At 37.5% G+C, this 25487-nt stretch overlaps 1 protein-coding gene across 2 annotated transcripts; it reads left to right on the top strand.

The window, feature by feature from the left end:
• The first annotated feature begins 611 nt into the window (after positions 1–611).
• On the top strand, positions 612–3630 carry LOC107926834 (tubby-like F-box protein 5). Of its 2 annotated transcripts, none has more exons than XM_016857773.2 (6): positions 612–876; positions 967–1130; positions 1394–1747; positions 2030–2117; positions 2426–2555; positions 2632–3630. In XM_016857773.2, the coding sequence occupies exons 2-6, from the start codon at positions 1122–1124 to the stop codon at positions 3302–3304; spliced, it is 1254 nt and encodes a 417-aa protein (XP_016713262.1). In that variant the 5' UTR covers positions 612–876; positions 967–1121; the 3' UTR covers positions 3305–3630. The 2 variants fall into 2 exon arrangements, with proteins under 2 accessions (XP_016713262.1, XP_016713269.1); XM_016857780.2 differs by having other exon boundaries at positions 634–876; positions 1354–1747.
• The last annotated feature ends 21857 nt before the right edge of the window (positions 3631–25487 follow it).

A 25487-nucleotide genomic window follows, 5' to 3' on the forward strand; every position in this document is an offset into this window, starting at 1 on the left:
ATAGTATAGAGGCTGACTCTGGTTTTGGTGGAAACTTGTGAATGGATGACGTTGTAAGCTTAGCAACATGTGGTCCACCATCATGAAAGTAGTAACAATCAAAGCCCACTGAGCATTGGGAATGGGCTCCTGAACGTGCATTTGTGGAACTTTGCTATCCTCCAATTTGGCATGGGACTCCACCCTACAGTTTCTGCTCTTCTTCACATGGCTCTAACCTTTTCACCCTACCATGTCCTACTATGCCTTTCAAACCTAGCCAAAATGGCAGGTTCTGGTAATGGTTACCACTGGTGTCCCATCTTTGGGGGATTTAAATTTGGTTCAATAACCCGAATCTATTAATTTGTTAATTTTATTATATAATATAAATGGTAATTGAATTTATTAGGCAGAAATGGTTGTATTAGTGGGAAATTGAAGGGAAAGCACTTCAAAACAAGGTCTCCCATCAAATATTAATCAGGTGGGGTACAAAAGATGTATCTCCCAAAATACTTGGCTGATGCCACGTGTCCTGACAGCAGGGCTAATTAAATAATCGTCACGGCAGTCCACGTGAGTAGAGTGTTTCATTAAAGATATATTAAATTTAAAGGTTACTTTTTAACGGACCTTAATTAAAAAAAAAAACTAAAGAATATTATTTTTATTCTAAAACCCAACTTTGGATACTTTTTAAGTGAATGAGCTTTTGTCTTTTTAACAGCAGCAGGAGGAAGAGAGAAAGCGCTGATGACCCCAAACTTGTTGTTATGGAGGCGGCGGTGGTGGGAGGGATGTTAGAATGAAGGCGGTGACAGTGATTATGGCAGTCGTGGCGCCAGCGTTACCAATGATGTGACCATCTTAGGATTCCCGCTCATAAAAAGAAAAGTTGGCACCTTTCCTTTACAAAAAAAAAAAGAAACCAAATAAAGCATTTCTAATAATTTCTTTCATTCTGATTTGATCTTTATTTTTCAGGTTTGTGGTGTTGATTGAACTGTGGGTCCCTAAGATTGTTGGGATGCATCTGGGCTGATTCAGTTCTGGCTTCGATTAGAACCGGTTGGCTTTGAGTTGACCTCCACATTTTTTTTCTTCATCTTGGAATCTCAAGTTTTAAGCTTTTCCGGTCGATGATTCAGGTAAAAAATACCCATTTTTTTAAAAATTGATGTCTATTTATTGGTTATTGATCTTGAGGTTTTCTTTATCTCGTGTTTTCTGGGTGATAAATTTTATTTATTGAGTTTGATTTTATGTGAATTTGCTTATGGTTGAGCTGAGATTTGAATAGTGAAGAAAAATTGAAAAAAAAAAAGAAGAGAATATTTTATGGTGTTTGATATGATATACTATTATTTTCAGTTGAATATTGAGAAATTGAATTTGATGTGCTTATAAGAAGATGTCACTGAAGAGTATTATGCGAGAGTTAAAGGAACTGAAAGATGGGATTGGGAACATGTCAAAGAGGGGAGATCAAAGCAAGCTGTGGCGTAGCCGGACTAGATCCCATGTTGCTCCTGATGAAGCACCATTGGAATCTCAACTCTCAGAACAAAGCCCCTGGGCCAATCTACCACCTGAATTGCTATTGGATATCATCCAGAGGGTCGAAGAGAGCGAGACAGCTTGGCCTGCTCGAGCTGTCGTTGTATTTTGTGCTGCAGTTTGTAGGTCTTGGAGGGAAATTACAAAGGAGATTGTGAAGACACCGGAGCAGTGTGGACGACTCACATTTCCTATCTCATTGAAGCAGGTTAAACACTCTCCTATTAAATATGGCATTTTGCTCCCTATACAATAAACTGCTGGAGCCTTCAAGTTCAGAAAGTAGCTACAAAACTTTGCACGGATATATTGGTTGTATGCATCTTTGTCTTTGTCAGGCTTAAATAATAGTATAGATAAATCTAAAGTATATATTTTCCTAACCTTCTGTGTCTGCACACATTCAGTAATAACTCACATGTTGGTGTCTTTAAGTAATGTTCTTCCATTTAAACGTTTATCTATATCTTCTCTTTGTGCTCATGAACAGCCGGGTCCTCGTGAGTCTCCAATTCAGTGCTATATTAGAAGGGACAGAACAAGTTCTACATTTCTTTTGTTCTATGGTCTGGTGCCTTGTAAGTCATCTTGTTTTTGATGTCCTTAGTTACTATTATTAATTATAAATTTAAAAATATGTACCTTTATATCTTTCTTTATTATCTGAAAAAAAAATCCTCAAATCAAAATGTTAGTGTGGCATCTTAGGTTTCTTTGAATAACCTAAGATGCCAGTCTATCTGTTTTGGTTGGAGAACTCTGAAACATAGTTTATTATTTATTTTGGAAGCAACTTTGTGACATAATCAGGGTTACTCAGCTCTGTAGTGTGAAGCTTCCTCACTTTTTATCAGGTGTTCACTTGTGTTGCTTCTGTGATTTACAGCTGAGGGAGAGAGTGATAAATTGTTGTTGGCAGCAAGAAAGGTTAGAAGGGCAACATGCACGGACTTTGTTATATCTTTGGTTGCAGATGATTTTTCTAGGGCGAGCAATACGTATGTTGGTAAACTAAGGTAAGTCTCACCTTTAAGTTTCTTATGCTTGTCTGATTATTCTCTCATGGCTATACATATTGTGATTTCTTTTCAGGTCAAATTTTTTGGGTACCAAGTTCACTGTATATGACAGTCAATCTCCATGTGACTCAAGGATCCAATCTACTGCTCGACCGAGACGTAGATTCCACTCTAAGCAGGTGTCTCCAAGATTACCTGCATGCAACTATATCATTGGTACAGTTACTTATGAGCTCAATGTTCTGCGGACACGAGGACCAAGGAGAATGCATTGCATCTTGCACTCAATTCCTGTATCTGCTATTCAAGAAGGTGGCACTGCTCCAACACCATCAGCTCTCCCCCAATCCTTAGATGAACAACTTTCTCCCTTGCATAGTTCAAAAGGAAAGGAGCCGATTGTAGACATCATCTCGCCAAGCATCCAAGCCACACCAGTATTCTCCCCAGGCTCACGAGAACCATTAGCCCTTAAAAACAAGGCTCCTAGATGGCATGAACAGTTACAGTGCTGGTGCCTTAACTTCAAGGGGCGTGTGACGGTGGCCTCTGTTAAGAATTTCCAGCTGGTCGCAGCTGTTGAGCCATCACATAATGTATCACCTGAAGAGCAAGAGAAGGTAGTCTTACAGTTTGGTAAAATCGGCAAAGACATCTTCACAATGGATTATCGATACCCTCTATCTGCTTTTCAAGCCTTTGCAATCAGCCTAAGCTGCTTTGACACCAAACCTGCTTGTGAATGATCACCACAGGTTGGGGATCTGCATCATTGATGTTGCCATAGATTATCAAGTACCCCTCTTTCAATGCCATCGCAATCTACAAAGTAGCTTTACGCGAGCTGGCATATGGATGCCAGTATCTCGGTAGGAGATAAATATCTTTCTCCTCTAGATTGCTTCCTGTATTTTAGTACTGTATTTATGGTTGTAATGGAAGCTTTTCTTGTTTGGTCTTTACTGGCTGGCTGATGTAAGTTGTCTGGTGCATGGCTTTTCTGATCATGCAATCTGACTTGTATATTGTTGGATCATCTTAGAATCAAAGTAAATTAACAGCAGGTTGCCTATATCTTGTATCGTTTTCTTATTGATAATAGCTTTTCTTTGATCACGAGTAGTGGTTGGCTAGTTGCAGCTATTTTTCCCTTTAACTTTAAAGTGTCTTCCCATCCAAATCCCAAGGGAAAAGGATTTAAGATCTCTCATATTGTAAGGAAGCCGCACTCTGATTAGCAACCAAACCTTGTGGGGTTGGTTTTTTGTAACCTTTCGAGTTTAAACCAATATATGAGGTTATAAAGTAACAAGAGTTAAAGTTTAAGCTAAAAAGGAGCCAAGTTTAACTAATATATGGGGTTAGAAAGTAACAAGAGATGTTTGAGCTCAAAGTTTGTTTCATTGAGACAACTGTAGGGATATTTATAAACATCATAGAATTATTATCTAAAGTTTAAAATTTAAATTTAAAAACAACAATTCCATCTAAGATTTAAACTTTAAATTTAAAATAATAATCCTTTCAAAACTTTAAACTTTAAGTTAAAAAAAAAATCTACATCTACGGGATAAAATCTTACATGATATTTATAGAGTTTTTATTTTATTTTTAATTATTTTGTTGATATTAACTCCTAATTTTCTGGAGATTTACCTAGATTATTTACATGCCTCACAAGTTGGAGCCATCATCTACACATCATAAAAACTAAAACCGTTATCTAGCAAGATATTTTGTAAGACCATCAACAAGTTGATCAGCCCATCATGTAACCAGATTGAACATGCTGCTTTACAAAGTTATAGTCAAGAGTTAAATGCTTCCTACGAGAATGGAGAATAGGATTTGCATTAAGCTAAGAGGCACCGATATTATCACAGTGAATAATTAGCATTCTATATTGGAGGAGAAATGTTGTTCAAATCACACAAAGATTCTTTGTCCAAATGAGTTTCATAGTGGCATTGACAAGCGCTCCATATTTTGCTTTAGTCAATAATCAAATAGCAATATTTTCCCTTGATTTCCAGGATATGTGATTGCTGCGACTGTTGCCATTCTCTATGGGATTTAGTGATTGCCACATGACGAGCCAAATTGTAGAGTTGTGGATGGAGAGGGTGGCGAGACATTGAGCTGGTTACATAAATCCCACGCTGCAGGGAATATATATCTTGTATGGGTTCAATTTTCAAATGAACACGTGTACTTCCTTGAAACAGTTTCCCCCTTTCTGTTGCAGACTCGATATCTGGGATCGTCAGATTTCCAGCAATATTGACCTGGTTAAGAGTAGCTCGCAGTGGAGTCTGGAGTACCCCGAAAATGTAGCCATAAGTAGAGTGGAGGGAACTGAACTTGTGATTGCATTGACAACACTAAACACCATTGTTTTGCCACTATATGTGAATGCAATGATAACCGAGACTAATGACGGGTTGTGAAGATTTTGAGACAGTCGAGGAATTCGGGCAAAGAATTGATCTTGATATGTGTATTCCGAGTCGTCTCGGGGTTATCCTCGTTGTGTGGTTTGTTTGGATAAAAATTGGTATAGTTGATGGTTGATCTGTGCACACCGTAGGGCTGACATAGGATCTTGAGATTGGTTTTGTAACACCCTGTATCCGGCCCGATTGTCGGGTCTAAATTATAGGATGCCACATTTGTTGCTAAAACAACTACGATCGATTACATTCAATTATTACCATCAAACATTCATTTACGAGTATTGTAAACACATGATGCAATATACAATCTTTTTTGGGTCTTATATGAACTTACGAAAGCTTTAATGCTAACCCGAGGTCGAATTAGGACCAAATTTTAAAGATTTAAAAGTATTGGGTTGACGTCGCGACTTTGAGGGTTCCTGTCGTAATGCAACTCATTGGCTAGGATCGTTGCAACATTGAGAATACGTCATCATGATGTAACTCTCTGTTTGATCTCTCCGCGACGCTGAGAGGACGTCGTCACGACATAACTAACTATTTCCAAAGGGTCCAATTTGGTACTTATTCTATTCACTTTTTAATACAATATATCCCTTCCATTCAATCAATTAACTAAAATACCATAATTCTATACTCCATCCTAAGCAATTAACACAAATTATGCATAAATATTACTACCATTTCACCATTTCATCCGACATGTTGATTACCATTTAACCATTTAACCCTTTAAACCTACTAACATTTTCATAAGTTAAAACTTAGCATCATCTCATGAATTTCAAGTATACCAAAATCATCTATACAACTATTTCATTTTACCATTAACCAAAATTATCAATTCTAGCTTGCAAAAGTTCACAAGATAGCATATTATATAAAAAATCGACTCAACCTAGGTACATGTCATATATTTAACAAAACAAGACTATACAAACTTTGCTGAGTTGAGGATCGCTTCCTAGATGCTGGAACTGCTTCTTGTATTCTCGAGGATCACCTATACCTGTGCAAGGAGAAAACAATCCATACAATGAGCGATAAAGCTCAATGGTATTTCCATGATTCAAGTCAATATAACACAAGTTTAATCAATGCATATATCCAATTCAAACTCAATATACAACCTATTCTTATGCAATTTCATGCCAAAAACTTCCATTACTACTTAAGTATACATGTATGCATTCTTACATACCAATTCACTATGAATGCACCTAAATTTGCCTTTTCTAATTCATTGCATATAGAATTTAACCAATTCATGTTGACAACTATAGGCACACATATATTATTTCATCTACCATCATCAGCATGTATACATATATTCGTATTGTTGGATCTGGCGCCTTGAGTGTAGTATATTTGTTTGTAAAATTGTAATTTTTTCGAACAGATTGGTTAATAAAACAAATTTATGGATTATATTAATATACTTTTTATTATTGTCCTCATATGATTTTTTCACGCAAAGCAAAATAGAAGAAAATATTAGCTCACTGTTGCCTAATGTTTGAACTAATACTAAGCGATATTACATGGTCGGATCGTAATACAGAAATATATCTTATATTAGTCGACAAACCTATGCATGTCCTTAGTCTAAATGGAAATGAGCAAATGATTGAAAGACTAATATGTCATCTATCAAGTCTAATTGGGGATATGCTTTGTCTTGGATATTGGAGCGGATGACTCCTAGAAGATAGACATAAATGTGACTGATTGGACTGACAATATGTCAGATAGAACCCAAGAAGAATAGATATTGAATCCGTTTATGGATCTATTCACTTGTGATGTTCATAACGTGACATACCTAAATCCTGAGTGGATGACAGACTATGTATGCTGACTCGTATACTTTGATGTAAGTAAAAGCTTGAGTTGAAATAGATAAGGAACCAAAAGCCGGTACTTTGGGTATACGATTACTAAAATATGTAGCATCATTCAAAACGGTGGAATTCATAGCTCAAGACATGGGTAAATAATATTCTGTCATTGGCATTACATGGTTGATGAAAAGTAAACGTGGCCATGGGTTGTTTACCTTTGTGATGAATTACTTGATTACTATTTGATAGTAATTGACTATTCATGAAGGAAGATGTAATGATTACCATTAGATGGATCATATTGGGAGAAGGGGTATGAGGGTAACACACTTATGACAAGGTTATTGGACGAGAGTTGATCGAGCTGCTTTCGTAATGGTATGTCGTTGGGGAGAGCTCAGTCAGGATACTATAGTGGAATAACTTTGTGACTAAATGAATTTATAATTAATTGGTGAAAAGCTAAAACTTAATTATAAAAAATTTGAGCCTCAATTGCATATATCCAATCAGTCTCTCCGTTAGCTCGTTGAAATTAGAAATGAATTGCATGTGGAATCAAATGAACAGAAATAGATAGAAATAGTGAAAATGGAGAAATGTAAAACATTTGGAAATGATTATAGTTATCTCTAAAATGAAAATGAAAATGACTTAGAAATATATTTATGTTTTTCAAATTAAATAGAGTTCGAAAATGGAAATAAATCATTTGGTTATAGTGAACCGTTGAATGTAGAAATATTAAATATATTTTCTCATAGATTATTTTACGGTTAATTCGCCATGATTTTAAGGGATTTAGAATTAGGTTGAGAAAATTATTTAATTATATATATTGATATGTTTATTTTGGGAAATAGAAAAACAAATATCGAGTTGGATCGAATTATAAGGTACAGGGTTAAAAACCCAGGAAGTACTCATAATTAGACTTGATATGGGAGAGGCCTAAAAGCCCTTCATGTTAAGGAGGGGGATGACAAAACCTAGTACTAACTAGGGTTGCTACCCTCTATACTTCTAGATTAAATAAACTTTTACAATTAAAAAAGGGTTCTACCTCTTTCCCCTATAAATAGATGGTATTGGTAGGGCTATTTGGATAACTTTAAGATATTGTTACGCTGCCCGAAAATAGAGAGAATTTATTCTCAATTGCTAAACCCATTTTCTAGAATAACAATTTCTATCGGTTTCTATTCGAGAAGAGATTTTCATTTTCACACTTAAATAAAACAAACTAGTTCTAATTTTGTGTTTGATTCGAATCATTCATGCCCACACTCTAAGTAGTTCGTGGTACAAGAATAGCAGAGAAGACAATTCGATTGAAAGCCAAGAATGACGAGGATTCATCTAGCCAAAAACATATATGCGAAGTAGGTTTAAGGTTTATTGTTATAAATATCACAAACCAATTTGATTTTCAAAATTTTGATTTACCGCTGTGCAAGAAAATCATTTTCAAAACCAGTTTTTTTCCAACACACACACACACACATATATATATATTCAATTTTATGCCAACATTTCAACCATTTTCGAGCCTATTGGCTCACTATTATTCAATTGGCTCCTAGGGCTCATTTTAACTCATTTCGCATGATCTTTCACATGCTATCGAAAATCACATTTCAATTATATTTCAGTTTATATACCATTTAATCAATTCATGTTTTATAAACCTATTAACCATACACAGACTTAGAATGGATACATGGATCCGTCATCTCGGGTTGCTTAACAATGATGACATTGGATATGTACATACCACCACCCGAGTTGCCCAATAATGTTGGTTTTCACAATCTGATTATTCTGTCAACCCGGATTGTCTGGCAATGATGGTTTTCAATAATAATTCATGACCCTATGGCATACAACTATATCCAAACTAGTCCGAATAACTAATAGGGTAAATAATTCCCTGTAACACCTTATGCCCGACCCATCCACTGGATCCATGTATGGAGCGTCACAAATGGACCGGTTTCACCTATACTTAATTTTTATCGACTAAATTAATATAAAACAAGCTAACATAAAACCAATGGCCTTAGCCACTGAATCGAATTCATCATCATCAGTTCCTTTTCTCTTCGAACTACAGGAATTAGATTGTGAGCCCGATTTACATGCAACTGCCTTGCCTTTATCTTTTCGATCATCGATTTGAAGTAGATAAGGGTGAGAGTCGCTGTTTGGTTTATTGATGCGTATACATTGGTATTGAGGCCTTTACACCATTGTTCCAGCGACCGAATCTTGGTGTTCTATCATATGATCAATCAAAATAACAAAAGTATTGTTAGTAGGAGAGGATGTAAGAGAATATAAGTGCCACACTTGAACAAAAAATTGCAAAGTTTGGCGTAGAGTAATATTATCACGTGCCATAGCTGTAGAAAGTGTGCTAGAAAGCCTGTTAGCAAGGCTAGGTTTGTAACAGCCTAATTTTCAGTGCTATCGAAAATAGTGGTTCGAGACCACCAAATCCAATGAGTAAACTCGTTAATTTTATTATTAAGTATTTACGAGTTAAATGTGATTATAAAAAGATTTTTGAATTAGTAATTTGTGTTTTATAAGGATTTATTAGATTAAGTGGTTTAGAAAACGAGGTATCGAGATCTCGATTTTATAAACAGAGGTGTGAATATTTTTATAAATATTTAAGGAGTGTCATTAAGTTAGTATTAAAGTCTCATTAGAAAATTTTAACGTTTTGATAGTTAATTGATTAAAAAGAATTAAATTGAAAAAGGTGCAAAACTTGCTAATTAAGGAAATAGTGATTAAATGGCCTAAATGGTAAATAGGGAGGACTTAAAGAGTAAATTAGCCTAAATGAAGTGGCTGAGGCGGCATTAGCAGAAAAAATGGAATTAGGTAATTTAAGGGCAGAATTGGAAATAAAAATAAAATTAAAATAGCTAAAATGAGATTTTAAGAGTTTCTAGACCATTTCTTCTCCAATTTTCTGTCCAAAAACATCATTGAAGAGCTATAAGGGTGGTTTTCATATTTTAGCTTCATGTAATTTTAATTCTTGCCTTTTTCTTGTAATTCTTGTGTTTTTAAGACTTTTACAATTAGGTCCAACTAGCTATTTCATTAGTTTTTGATTTTATTGGAAATTTTGAAAGTTACCATTGATGAATATTGGATTTTTTGATGAAATAACCTGGATTTAGAGCTTTAATTTTATTGTATGACGATTTTATAAAGTGATTTTGATAGAAAACGGTTTAAGACTAAATTGTAAAAAGACTAAATACTACGGTTTGGTATTAAATTTCTGTTTATCAAGGGCTGTTTGATAGCCTAGAATATTTAGATAAATTTTCAATTGAGAAAAATTAGTTCATTTGATAGACTGATTAATAATAGACTAAATTGCAAAAGTTGTTAAAGTTAGGGTAATTGTGTAAATTTGAAAAAATTGAGGGGTATTAATTGTGAAGTGAATTGGAACTGAAATATATGCTAATAAATGAGTAATTTTATATTTTAGATCAAGAGCCTGTAGATACTCGTGAAAAAAGGAAATTAGCATAATAGTCTCTGAACTTCTACAAATCTTACAATTTAACCCAAGTAAGTTTGTTTGGTTTAACTTTAATAATTATATTGAATTGATGAATGGTATTATGTATTTAGTATATTGTTAAAAATGGAATTATCGTTAAGATATAAATTTGAAGTGGAGTTAAATGGAATGTGGGATTTAAGTACAATCGTTGTGTGGTACAAGATAGTAAATGAGGAATTGACGGCAAATTACCCAAGTAAACTGAGGTTTATCATTTGTTGCGAAATTTCGTGTTTACTTTCCGTTTAGCTCTCACGAGCTTCTGTTCAACTCATATGAGTTTCCGTTAAGCTCTTTTGAGCTTCTTTTTAACCCGTATAAGTTTCCGTTCAGCTCTTATGAGCTTCCGTTCAACCTTTATGGGTTTCTGTTTAGCACTTATGTGCTTCTATTCAACCTTTGGGCTTCTGAAAACGATGTACTTATATCCGTAAGCCATTCTCTGATTTGGTAAGATTTGGTAAGTGACTTATGTAATTGAAATTGGGAGACTTATTGTTATTATTGGTATTGGTCTGAAATAAGCATATTCATCGATTGAAGTTGTTGTTGACAGGGAATTTACATTGAATGAATTTATTTATTTGATGGGTTATAGTAGGTTCGGTAAGATTTATGTTTAACCTATCGAACTTACTAAGCTTCATTAAGCCTGTGTTGTTTAATGACCTTGTAGATTAATATGACATCGGGAGATCAGATCAACATATCAAGCCTATTTTCATCCACACGGGAGGAGACACGGGCGTGTGTCTTAGCCGTGTGTGACACACGGCCTAGCACATGGGTGTGTGGTCCGGCCGTGTGTCCCTTGTATCTTTAAAATTGAGAAATAGAATGCCCAGGTTTTTGCACATGGCTAAGCACACAAGTGTGTGGCTTGGCCGTGTGACCCCTGCATTTTAATTTCACAAATTAATATGCTCACACGGCCTAGCACACGGGCATGTGGCTTGGCATGCGACCCCTGTACCTTAATTTCACAAATTAATATGCTCACACGGCCTAGCAGACGGGCGTGTGTCTTGGCTGTTCGGCCCAAGTTAGAGAGTTACACAGGCTGGGACACGATCGTATGCCTCACATCGAATGTCCTCACGGCCTAAGACTCGGGAGAGTTACACGGTCTGGGACACGACTGTGTGCCTCATATCGAATGTCCACACGGCCTAAGAAACGAGTGTGTCTCTTGGCTGTGTGAGCCATATGGGCATGTGTCCCCTGCACCTAAGGGAAAATTTTGAAATTTTGGGAAAAATTTCTCTGAGTTCCCTTTTTAATCTCGATTTTTTTCTAATGCATATTTTAGGCCTCGAGGGCTCATACAAGGGACCACATGAGTGTTTTGTGATTAGTTTCTGATATTTATGTTAAATGTTATGAATTTTTCATATTTGATCTGAAAGGTTTAGTAATACTTTGTAACCCTGTTCCAGTGACAGAAAAAGGTTAGGAGTGTTACGAGGTTCTTGGTAGTATTGATCATTTGTAATACCTTTGACACATTCCCGAGTAATTATGCACCTTGATCGGTTGTCAATTGGTTGAATGAGTGCCTCGTGGTAGAGATTACTATATGGATAAATGTCATCAGACACTTCATATTGCTACATATGTTTGTAATTTATGTTGAAATTTTCATCCTTTAAGTTATAGTTGTATACAACTTAATAGTTGAAAAATGGACTTGCATGTATGTCAGGTTCCTGTTTGATAGTTTTAGTTTTCATAGGGATTACTTCATACAAGGTGAGAATAGTTTGTTAATTGGTTTGATCCATTTCGGTGGTTTGTATATGAGATCCCATGTTCAGTAGGGTAGAATGTTGATGAGAATCCTTATAGATTAACGTGACATCGGGAGATCAGATCAACACATCAAACTACACTATCGAACTTGTTCTGGTAGTTTTTGCAACGTATACTATGATTTATATGGCATGTATAGGGTTGGTATGGATTTAATTAAAGCTTGGTTTGTATAAATGTTAGGAGTGAAGTTCTGTTTAAATATTCAACTTATATATATACATGTTGGTTTGGAAATGAAGTAAACTAAAATGTGGATGTGAATGATATATGCTTGTATGTATATAATTAGTAGTAAATTTTAATAAATTAATGAGATGGTTTAAATAGGCAAGTTAAAGTATTTGAGTATAAGTGATGTTATGTTATGCTTAAAACATGATTTTGGCTTGTTTTGATTGCTTGTTTGGGATGTATTGATGTATCAAAATGTTGTGTATAGGTTGATATCAAAATGGGTGAGAAATGTGGCCTTAAAATAACCTATTTTCGTCCACACGGGTGTGTGTCTCAGCCGTGGGTGACACACGACCTAGCACATAGACGCGTGGTTTAGCTGTGTGTCCCTTGTATCTTTAAAATTGAGAAACAAAATGCCCAGGTTTTTGCACACGGCCTAGCACACTGGCGTGTAGCTTAGCCGTGTGACTCCTGCATCTTAATTTCACAAATTAATATGCTCAGATGGCCTAGCACACGGGTGTGTTGCTTGGCCGTGTATGTGACAGCCCAAAATTGACCCTAGTCGGGAAGTGGTTTCGGGACCGCTAAACCGAGTCACCGAAAGGTTTGAATGTGATGTTTATTATCTAGAATATGTAATCATGAATGTGTGAAAATTTCAAGCTTCGATTTAGTCGATTGCATGTGAATTTAGTCAATAGGACTAATATGAGAAAATTTTAAAATGTGATAGGTCAATGCATGAGGACCTATTAGTGAATGTGGAAGAAAAAGGGGACTTGCATGTCAAATTCCCCCTCCCTAATATGTAGTGGCCGGCCATGCTATGGGTGGAAACATGTCACCAACATGTTGTGTTAGTGATGTATGGTAAGGAAAATAAAATATTAAGTATGATAATTAAAATAAATTAAAGAAAGGAATTAAACAATGAAAAGGAAGGGTGATGAAAAAAGAAAATGGTCTCATCCATACCCCCCCCTTGTTGCCGTGAGTTGAGGAAAGAAAACAAAAAAAATGTGTGTTCATCCTTGAACACCTTTGGCCGAATAGAGGAAAGAAAGGAAGGGGAAGAGCTTGAGAAAATTGGCTATGGTGGTTTGCTAGACTAAGGTATGTTTGATGTTGTTCTTGAGTTGCATGCATGTTTTAGTAGTTGACTTGAGTTCTAAAAACCCATGGTTCAATTTTGTGGATTGATGATGATTTTGTGTTTTGCCATTGATGAGTGCTTGAGCTTTTTGATAGTTGTTGATGAAAAGTGAAAGATATGTTAAAGATTAATATGTTTTGTGTTGAAGTTTTTGGTGATTTTGAGTAGTTGGGGCTAAATTACAAAAACAAATTTTTGAAGGACTCAAAGGTGAAATAAATGAGATGTATGGACTTATATGGGCACTAGGAAGATTCGGCCGTTAAGGAGTGTGACCAAACTTTGTGTATTTTGTGTTTTGTGGAATAAAGACTAAATTGTGAAAGTGCGAAATATTAGGGGTAAAAATGTAATTTACCCATTTATGCGTTATTAGACCAAATTGAATGAAAATATGTTAAATTAAGGCTTGGCAAGCTAGCTATTAAGGTGAAATGCTAATGTTAGTATTTGATTCGGTAATAATCTGTTTGGGGACAGCAGCAGTAAGGTGATTTTGGAAAATCGCCATAATTTGTAGGAGTTGAATTAGAAGCTGAGTGAATTATGCCATTAAAGCTTGAAGAGTCTATTTTCTTACAAAAGAAACTATGAGAACAAAAGAGTTACCGATCTTGAGATATTTGAAGTATTGTGGGGCTGAGTCAAAATGACTACTAGATTCCCTGTTCTGTTTTTAGAAAATCATTATAAATTGTACAAAAATGATTATAAGATAAAATTTATATGCTTAGACTCCTTAATGAGTCTAGTTTCAAATGAGATCAAATACAACACATTTTGAATTCTGTAAAATGAGAAATTTGATTCGTAGTGAAGAGTGGTCAGAATAGTCAAACAGTGAAACAGGGGAAACTTTAAGAAAAATCTGGTATTGATTGGCCAAGCCAAAAATTCTGAAAATTTTATGGATGGAAGATATACGAGTCTATATTCAGGGAAAATTAACGGCTAGTGATTTGGAGTTTTGTAGCTCCAGTTATAAACAATTTAGCGACTACTGCTCAGGAAAACAGCTCGTAGTGAATATGTGATTTTGTTGTAAACATTAATGAAAATTTGCCAATGAGTTATTTATTGACTATATTATAAAGCTTACTATAAGCTATGTGTGTGAAAGTCAAATCAATATATATATTATTCTGAAAGTAATACTTGAATAGTCGATTAATGACTATTTTAAATTATTGATTTGGCTCAAGGAGTTAAAGGAGGTGAATTGAGCAAAGGCAAAGAAAAGGGTTATCGAGTAGTCGAGTTGGAACCGTCTTACCCAACACGAGGTAAGTCATTAAGCATGTAGTTGGTATTATTTCAATGGTCATAATGTTTATGTATTGATGCTGAATGGAATGAATAAATATACATATATATATATGTGCATGTACGTATGTGATGATGAAATTGTTGAAAGAAAGAAAAGAGGTAAGATGTACTGAGTTGTTGATCTCGGCACTAAACGTGCGGGATAACCATTTATGACCATGAGATTGGCGCTAAGTGCGCGGGATTAAATTGTACAGCACTAAGTGTGCGATTTGACTATGTTGCACTAAGTGTGCGAAATGAATATGATGCACTAAGTGTGCGAACTGACCATGCGGCACTAAGTGTGCGAGTTTGACTATGTAGCACTAAGTGTGCGATTTGATTACGTAGCACTAAGTGTGCGAGTTGATTATATAGCACTGAGTGTGCGGACTCAATATACATTCGTGAATCATTATGGACACTATGTGTGCGACACTATTGAGTCGATCGCGGACAGCGGATCGGGTAAGTGTCTTGAGTACATGGCTAATAGGTGCTATGCTTATACTTGGTGTTGAGCTCGGTAAGTTTGAACCTATGTGACAAATATACTTGAAGTCACGTACATAAAATTTATCGTAGGATGGGTGAAAGGCCGTTTAGTCGTTTGATTGTAACAAAAATAAATTGATTTATGAAAATGCTTCAATGTCCTATTGATGAGTATATGGAATGTGAATGCATGAATTGATATGAAATTGAATTGATAGGTTGGAGGAACTATGGTATGGTTCGGAATGGATGGAGTAATTAGCCTCGTTCCATTTTGTTTTCTCTTGTGATAACGTTATTGATGGATGGTAGTGCATAGCTTATGACTTACTGAGTTATAAACTCACTCGGTGTTTCCTTGTCACCCATTATAGGTTGCTTGGACTCATCTATTTTTGCGTGGTCGGGCCGTCATCGAAGTCATCACACCGGATAGCAAGTTTTGGTACTTTCTTCTTAGTTGGCTTAGAAGAACATTTTGGCATGTATAAGCTATTACGTTGTGTTTGAACTTTGGCATGTAAACTTTAAGCCATGCGAAAATGGCACGAATGTTCGATTGAGTTGGATCAAGGGTAGGCATGAAATGAACCTAGTTACTTTCGTAACAGATGCTGGCAGCAGCAGTGTCATGAGATTGAAAAATCACTAAAAAATAGTAGGAGTGGAATTAATTGATGAATAAATTATGTAAGCGAAGCTCGATGAGTCTGTTTTCATGAGGAAGTAACGAAAAGATCATATGGGCAGTATATTAGGAGATAATCAGATTTTTGTGGGACAGGGCCAGAACGGTTTCTGGATTCCCTGCTCCGACTTTGGAAATTCATTACAAATTAACAAGAGATAATTAGGGGTCATACCATATATGTACAGATTCCTCTCTGAGTCTAGTTTTCATAGAAACAAACGGCATCAGTATTGAAGCCCCGTGCAGGGAGATATTCAAGTCGTAATGGGCAAAGGTCAGTGTAGTCGACCCCTGCAACTTGGGAGATTTTGACTAATAAACTGTACTAATTGGCCCAACCAAAAATTCTAGAAAAAAATACATAGATGGGCACATGAGTCTAGTTTCTGGGAAAAATTACGAAACTGATTTTCGAGTTACGAAACTCAAGATATGATTTTTAAAACGACTAGTACACAGATTGGGCAGTGTCTGGAAAATAAATTTTATAAGGGGTTAAAGTCAGTTAACACCTCGTGTTCGACTCCGGTGTCGGTTTCGGGTTCGGGGTGTTACATTTTATTGGTATCAGAGCTATGGTTTAGTCGGTTCTAGGACTACCATAGCGCGTATGAGTCTAGCTATACATGCCGAATGTTAATGTTTAAATGTGTGATGACTTCCGACGGTTGAAATGTTTTTGTTTTGATTAGTAAATGGACCCCGGTGAAGAAAGAACCCTAGCGGATGACGTTGAGAGCGTAGCGGCTGCTCCTGCACAAGGGACGCCGCCTGTTGAACCTCAGTCATCTGCGAATAATCAAGGTGAGGGGGCTAAACAAGCCTTCTTTACCATGATGAATGAGTGGGTCGCGCAATATGCCCGAACCAACCCGGCTGTCCAACAATTCCCGAATTTGAATAATCCACCCCAAGAGCCTGTAATGCCATCAGTCGCTGATCCTGTGAGGCTGAGTAAGCCACCTGTAGACTTGATTAGGAAGCGTGGGGCCGAGGAGTTCAAGGCCATAGTAACTGATGATGCCGAAAGGGCCGAGTTCTGGCTAGATAACACCATTCGGGTGTTCGATGAATTGTCATGCACACCCGACGAATGTCTAAAATGTGCTGTATCTTTGTTGCGAGACTCAGCCTACTATTGGTGGAGGACCTTGATTTCCATAGTCCCGAACGAGCGAGTAACTTGGGACTTCTTTCAAATGGAATTCCGGAAGAAATTTATTAGCCAACGGTTCATTGATCAGAAACGTAAGGAGTTCTTGGAACTCAAGCAAGGCCGTATGACTGTATCTGAATACGAACATGAATTCGTAAGACTCAGTAGGTATGCCCGGGAGTGTGTAGCTGACGAGGTTGCTATGTGCAAAAGATTCGAGGAAGGATTGAATGAAGATTTAAAGCTACTAATGGGTATTTTGGAAATAAAAGAATTCGTAACACTAGTCGAACGAGCCTGCAAGGCGGAAGAACTTGGAAAGGAGAAGAGGAAGGCTGAATTTGAAGCTAGGGATTATCGTAAGAGATCGACGGGTAAAGCTCCGTTCTCAGCTGTAAAGAAGTTCAGGGAGGACATTAAGAAGTCGAGGGCGACTGCGGGAATTTCCATCAGGGCAAGACCATCGATGGGCTCCCGAGCTACTTCGGTAGCTAGTGTGGGCAATAATCGTCACGAGAAACCTGAATGTCCCCAATGTGGAAGACGACACCTAGGTGAATGTTGGGGCAAGTCTACTAGCAGGGTCTGTTACGGATGCGGTTCGAAGGACCACTTCATTAGAGATTGCACGGAGCTGGATGAGAAGAATAAGATTCAAGGTGCAAGACCTAGTGGAGTGACATCTAGAGGTAGACCACCGAGAATTTTAGGAGGCAGGGGTGGTAGTCAGAGGGGGGCCTCTGATACGGCCGATCGAGCCGAGAACCGTATTCCTGCTAGAGCATATGCCATTCGCGCACGAGAGGAGGCATCCTCCCCCGACGTCAGCACTGGTACCTTCACTCTCTTTGATACTAATGTGATTGCATTGATTGACCCTGGTTCTACTCATTCATATGTATGCGAAACCTTAGCAACCAGTAAGACTCTACCTGTCGAGTCTACTGAGCTCGTAATTCGAGTATCAAACCCTTTGGGTCAATGCGTACTTGTTGATAAAGTGTGTAAGAGATGCCCTCTAATAATCCGAGAATCCTGTTTTCTGGCCGATTTGATGCTTTTGCTGTTCGACGAGTTTGATGTTATTTTTGGTTTGGATTGGTTAACCGCGCATGATGCGGTTGTGAATTGCAAAAGCAAGACTATCGATTAGAGGTGCGCAAATAACGAAATAATCCGAGTTGAGTCTGCGGACTTAAGGGGGTTGCCAGCTGTAATATCAGCAATGTTGGCCCAGAAATATGTAAGGAAAGGGTGCGAAACGTACCTCGCGTATGTACTTGATGACAAGGAGTTAGAAAAGAAACCCGAATCGGTGCCGGTGGTTTGTGAATACCCGGATGTTTTTCCTGAAGAGTTACCGGGTTTGCCACCTGTTCGGGAGGTAGAGTTTGGTATTGAGCTTGTACCTGGAACTACGCCAATTTCGATCGCTCCGTATCGTATGGCACTAACCGAGTTAAAAAAGTTGAAAGCTCAGTTGCAAGAATTGACGGATAGAGGTTTCGCTCGACCGAGTTTCTCACCTTGGGGTGCACCAGTATTGTTCGTGAAAAAGAAGGACGGAACCATGAGGTTGTGCATTGACTATCGTCAACTGAATAAAGTGACGATAAAGAATAAGTATCCGTTACCGCGTATTGATGATTTGTTCGACCAACTGAAGGGAGCCTCAATGTTCTCAAAATAGATCTGAGATCGGGCTATTATCAGTTGCGAATTCGAGAATCGGACATACCCAAAACTGCCTTCAGGACGAGATATGGTCACTACGAGTTCTTAGTGATGCCGTTTGGGCTCACTAATGCCCCTGCGGTGTTTATGGATTTGATGAATCGGATCTTCAGGCCGTATTTGGATCGGTTCGTAGTTGTGTTTATTGATGACATCTTGGTCTATTCAAGAGATGAGACCGAACATGCTGAGCATCTGAGGCAAGTGTTGCAAATTTTGCGGGATAAGCAGTTATATGCTAAGTTCAGTAAGTGTGAGTTCTGGTTAAGAGAGGTTAGCTTCTTGGGTCATGTGGTGTCCGCATCGGGTATTCGAGTTGACCCAAGCAAAATTTCAGTCATACTTAACTAGAAGCCTCCGAGAAGTGTTACCGAAGTCCGGAGCTTTCTAGGGCTCGCCGGTTATTACCGACGATTTGTCAAAGGTTTCTCGATGATAGCCACACCAATGACGAAGTTACTTCAAAAGGATGTTAAGTTCGAATGGACGGAGAAATGTCAGAAAAGCTTCGATCAACTGAAAACTCATTTGACTGAAGCTCCAATTTTGGTGCAACCCGAATCGGGTAAAGAGTTTGTCATTTATAGTGATGCATCCCTACTTGGGTTGGGTTGCGTATTGATGCAAGAAGGTCGAGTTGTGGCCTATGCGTCGAGACAATTGAAGCCACACGAGAGAAATTATCTGACCCATGATCTCGAACTAGCCGCCATTATGTTTGCATTGAAAATATGGCGACATTATTTGTTTGGTGAGAAGTGCCATGTGTTTTCGGATCACAAAAGTCTCAATATTTGATGACTCAACGAGACTTGAATCTGCGACAAAGACGTTGGCTTGAGTTGTTGAAAGATTACGAGCTTGTCATTGATTACCACCCGGGAAAGGCTAATGTGGTTGCGGACGCCTTAAGCCGGAAATCACTGTTTGCTTTGCGAGCGATGAATGTACACTTGTCTATTCTACCTGACAATGTGTTAGTAGCTGAATTAAAAGCCAAACCATTATTGACTCATCAAATTCGTGAAGCTCAGAAAGTCGATGATGAATTGGTTGCAAAACGAGCTGAGTGTGTTCCGAACAAGGAATCGGAGTTTCAGATTGATGATGATGGTTGTTTGAGGTTTAGAAGTCGTTTGTGTGTTACAAGGAATTCGGAACTCATTCCGATGATTCTGAACGAAGCCTATTGTAGCCGAATGTCAATTCACCCGGGGAGCACGAAAATGTACAACGACTTGAAACGTCGGTTTTGGTGGCATGGTATGAAACGAGACATCTCCGACTTTGTTTCGAGATGTTTAATATGTCAACAAGTGGAAGCGGAACATTAAGTGCCTTCAGGGTTACTTTAGCCGATCATGATACCCGAGTGGAAATGGGACCGAGTCACAATGGACTTTGTGTCCGGACTGCCATTGTCCGCAAGTAAGAAGGATGCGATTTGGGTTGTTGTTGATAGGCTGACTAAGTCGGCTCACTTTATCCTCGTGCGTACGGATCTTTCATTGGATAAACTAGCCGAATTGTATGTCTCTCAGATTGTGAGATTACATGGAGTACCTATTTCTATCGTGTCGGATAGAGATCCGAGATTTACCTCACGATTTTGGAAGAAATTGCAAGAAGCTTTGGGTACCAAGCTGCATTTTAGCACCGCTTTTCACCCCTAAACCGATGGTCAATCCGAGCGGATAATTCAGATGCTTGAGGATATGTTGAGATGTTGCATCCTCGAGTTTAGTAGTTCATGGGAACGGTATTTACCTTTGATTGAATTCGCTTACAACAATAGTTTTCAATCAAGTATTAAGATGGCACCTTACGAGGCTTTGTACGGGCGTAAATGCCGCACACCATTGTTTTGGACTGAGCTTGGTGAAAGTAAAATTTTCGGAGTTGATTTGATTAAATATGCCGAACAGAAAGTAAAGGTGTTATGGCTCGAACACGGGATCGAGGAAGCTACTTGGGAAACCGAGAGCTCGATGAAAGAACGATATCCAAACCTATTTACCGGTAAGATTTTCGGGGACGAAAATTTCTTAAGTGGGGGAGAGTTGTGACAGCCCAAAATTGACCCTAGTCGGGAAGTGGTTTCGGGACCGCTAAACCGAGTCACCGAAAGGTTTGAATGTGATGTTTATTATCTAGAATATGTAATCATGAATGTGTGAAAATTTCAAGCTTCGATTTAGTCGATTGCATGTGAATTTAGTCAATAGGACTAATATGAGAAAATTTTAAAATGTGATAGGTCAATGCATGAGGACCTATTAGTGAATGTGGAAGAAAAAGGGGACTTGCATGTCAAATTCCCCCTCCCTAATATGTAGTGGCCGGCCATGCTATGGGTGGAAACATGTCACCAACATGTTGTGTTAGTGATGTATGGTAAGGAAAATAAAATATTAAGTATGATAATTAAAATAAATTAAAGAAAGGAATTAAACAATGAAAAGGAAGGGTGATGAAAAAAGAAAATGGTCTCATCCATACCCCCCCCTTGTTGCCGTGAGTTGAGGAAAGAAAACAAAAAAAAATGTGTGTTCATCCTTGAACACCTTTGGCCGAATAGAGGAAAGAAAGGAAGGGGAAGAGCTTGAGAAAATTGGCTATGGTGGTTTGCTAGACTAAGGTATGTTTGATGTTGTTCTTGAGTTGCATGCATGTTTTAGTAGTTGACTTGAGTTCTAAAAACCCATGGTTCAATTTTGTGGATTGATGATGATTTTGTGTTTTGCCATTGATGAGTGCTTGAGCTTTTTGATAGTTGTTGATGAAAAGTGAAAGATATGTTAAAGATTAATATGTTTTGTGTTGAAGTTTTTGGTGATTTTGAGTAGTTGGGGCTAAATTACAAAAACAAATTTTTGAAGGACTCAAAGGTGAAATAAATGAGATGTATGGACTTATATGGGCACTAGGAAGATTCGGCCGTTAAGGAGTGTGACCAAACTTTGTGTATTTTGTGTTTTGTGGAATAAAGACTAAATTGTGAAAGTGCGAAATATTAGGGGTAAAAATGTAATTTACCCATTTATGCGTTATTAGACCAAATTGAATGAAAATATGTTAAATTAAGGCTTGGCAAGCTAGCTATTAAGGTGAAATGCTAATGTTAGTATTTGATTCGGTAATAATCTGTTTGGGGACAGCAGCAGTAAGGTGATTTTGGAAAATCGCCATAATTTGTAGGAGTTGAATTAGAAGCTGAGTGAATTATGCCATTAAAGCTTGAAGAGTCTATTTTCTTACAAAAGAAACTATGAGAACAAAAGAGTTACCGATCTTGAGATATTTGAAGTATTGTGGGGCTGAGTCAAAATGACTACTAGATTCCCTGTTCTGTTTTTAGAAAATCATTATAAATTGTACAAAAATGATTATAAGATAAAATTTATATGCTTAGACTCCTTAATGAGTCTAGTTTCAAATGAGATCAAATACAACACATTTTGAATTCTGTAAAATGAGAAATTTGATTCGTAGTGAAGAGTGGTCAGAATAGTCAAACAGTGAAACAGGGGAAACTTTAAGAAAAATCTGGTATTGATTGGCCAAGCCAAAAATTCTGAAAATTTTATGGATGGAAGATATACGAGTCTATATTCAGGGAAAATTAACGGCTAGTGATTTGGAGTTTTGTAGCTCCAGTTATAAACAATTTAGCGACTACTGCTCAGGAAAACAGCTCGTAGTGAATATGTGATTTTGTTGTAAACATTAATGAAAATTTGCCAATGAGTTATTTATTGACTATATTATAAAGCTTACTATAAGCTATGTGTGTGAAAGTCAAATCAATATATATATTATTCTGAAAGTAATACTTGAATAGTCGATTAATGACTATTTTAAATTATTGATTTGGCTCAAGGAGTTAAAGGAGGTGAATTGAGCAAAGGCAAAGAAAAGGGTTATCGAGTAGTCGAGTTGGAACCGTCTTACCCAACACGAGGTAAGTCATTAAGCATGTAGTTGGTATTATTTCAATGGTCATAATGTTTATGTATTGATGCTGAATGGAATGAATAAATATACATATATATATATGTGCATGTACGTATGTGATGATGAAATTGTTGAAAGAAAGAAAAGAGGTAAGATGTACTGAGTTGTTGATCTCGGCACTAAACGTGCGGGATAACCATTTATGACCATGAGATTGGCGCTAAGTGCGCGGGATTAAATTGTACAGCACTAAGTGTGCGATTTGACTATGTTGCACTAAGTGTGCGAAATGAATATGATGCACTAAGTGTGCGAACTGACCATGCGGCACTAAGTGTGCGAGTTTGACTATGTAGCACTAAGTGTGCGATTTGATTACGTAGCACTAAGTGTGCGAGTTGATTATATAGCACTGAGTGTGCGGACTCAATATACATTCGTGAATCATTATGGACACTATGTGTGCGACACTATTGAGTCGATCGCGGACAGCGGATCGGGTAAGTGTCTTGAGTACATGGCTAATAGGTGCTATGCTTATACTTGGTGTTGAGCTCGGTAAGTTTGAACCTATGTGACAAATATACTTGAAGTCACGTACATAAAATTTATCGTAGGATGGGTGAAAGGCCGTTTAGTCGTTTGATTGTAACAAAAATAAATTGATTTATGAAAATGCTTCAATGTCCTATTGATGAGTATATGGAATGTGAATGCATGAATTGATATGAAATTGAATTGATAGGTTGGAGGAACTATGGTATGGTTCGGAATGGATGGAGTAATTAGCCTCGTTCCATTTTGTTTTCTCTTGTGATAACGTTATTGATGGATGGTAGTGCATAGCTTATGACTTACTGAGTTATAAACTCACTCGGTGTTTCCTTGTCACCCATTATAGGTTGCTTGGACTCATCTATTTTTGCGTGGTCGGGCCGTCATCGAAGTCATCACACCGGATAGCAAGTTTTGGTACTTTCTTCTTAGTTGACTTAGAAGAACATTTTGGCATGTATAAGCTATTACGTTGTGTTTGAACTTTGGCATGTAAACTTTAAGCCATGCGAAAATGGCACGAATGTTCGATTGAGTTGGATCAAGGGTAGGCATGAAATGAACCTAGTTACTTTCGTAACAGATGCTGGCAGCAGCAGTGTCATGAGATTGAAAAATCACTAAAAAATAGTAGGAGTGGAATTAATTGATGAATAAATTATGTAAGCGAAGCTCGATGAGTCTGTTTTCATGAGGAAGTAACGAAAAGATCATATGGGCAGTATATTAGGAGATAATCAGATTTTTGTGGGACAGGGCCAGAACGGTTTCTGGATTCCCTGCTCCGACTTTGGAAATTCATTACAAATTAACCAGAGATAATTAGGGGTCATACCATATATGTACAGATTCCTCTCTGAGTCTAGTTTTCATAGAAACAAACGGCATCAGTATTGAAGCCCCGTGCAGGGAGATATTCAAGTCGTAATGGGCAAAGGTCAGTGTAGTCGACCCCTGCAACTTGGGAGATTTTGACTAATAAACTGTACTAATTGGCCCAACCAAAAATTCTAGAAAAAAATACATAGATGGGCACATGAGTCTAGTTTCTGGGAAAAATTACGAAACTGATTTTCGAGTTACGAAACTCAAGATATGATTTTTAAAACGACTAGTACACAGATTGGGCAGTGTCTGGAAAATAAATTTTATAAGGGGTTAAAGTCAGTTAACACCTCGTGTTCGACTCCGGTGTCGGTTTCGGGTTCGGGGTGTTACAGTGTAACCCAAGTCAAAGAGTTACATGGGTATGGACATGGGCTGGGACATGGCTGTGTGCCTCACATCGAATGTCCACACAACCTAAGACACGGGCGTGTCTCTTGGTCTTGTGAGCCACACGGCCTGGCCACATGGGTATGTGTCCCCTGCACCTAATGAAAAATTTTAAAAATTTAGGAAAAAATTCTCTGAGTTACCAATTTATTTCTAATGAGTATTTTGGGCCTCGAGGGCTCATACAAAGGACCATATGAGTGTTTTATGATTAGTTTTTTATATGTATATTAAATGTTATGAATTGTTCGAATTTGATCTAAAAGATCTGGCAATACTTCGTAACCTTATTCTAGTGATAGATAAGGGTTAGGGGTGTTACATTTAGTGGTTTTAGAGCTTTGATTTAGCCGCTTCTTGGAATGAACGTAATGTGTAAAATTTCTAAAAATAGATGCCATATAAATCTGTGATATGTGATGTGTATGATCCGATCTAACCTTTGTTTTTTTTTATATAATAAAGATGTCATATAGATCTAAATGTGTTGATAATGATGAAGTTAATAGTATAGCACAGACTTCTGAACATGGGATGTATAGTAATGTCCCAATTCCTTCGGCTCAAGAATAAGAACTTAAAAACACGTTCTTTGGGTATATGAACCAATGGTTTAGTGAGTTTATGCAAGAAAGAAATCTGGCTCAACAACCTCCTCCCCCTGCTGTACCACCTGTAGTGCTATTGGTTACACTTCTACCCCCTCTAGTGGTTGAATTTAGTA

This window comes from Gossypium hirsutum, chromosome A12 (assembly GCF_007990345.1).
Source record: "Gossypium hirsutum isolate 1008001.06 chromosome A12, Gossypium_hirsutum_v2.1, whole genome shotgun sequence".
NCBI lineage: Eukaryota > Viridiplantae > Streptophyta > Magnoliopsida > Malvales > Malvaceae > Gossypium > Gossypium hirsutum.

Bases quoted from the DNA above. Each gene is read 5' to 3' on its own strand.
- LOC107926834 (XM_016857773.2), top strand. The intron at 1,748-2,029 runs GTTAAACACTCT...GCTCATGAACAG, and splicing joins TTCCTATCTCATTGAAGCAG to CCGGGTCCTCGTGAGTCTCC. The intron at 2,556-2,631 runs GTAAGTCTCACC...ATTTCTTTTCAG, and splicing joins ACGTATGTTGGTAAACTAAG to GTCAAATTTTTTGGGTACCA.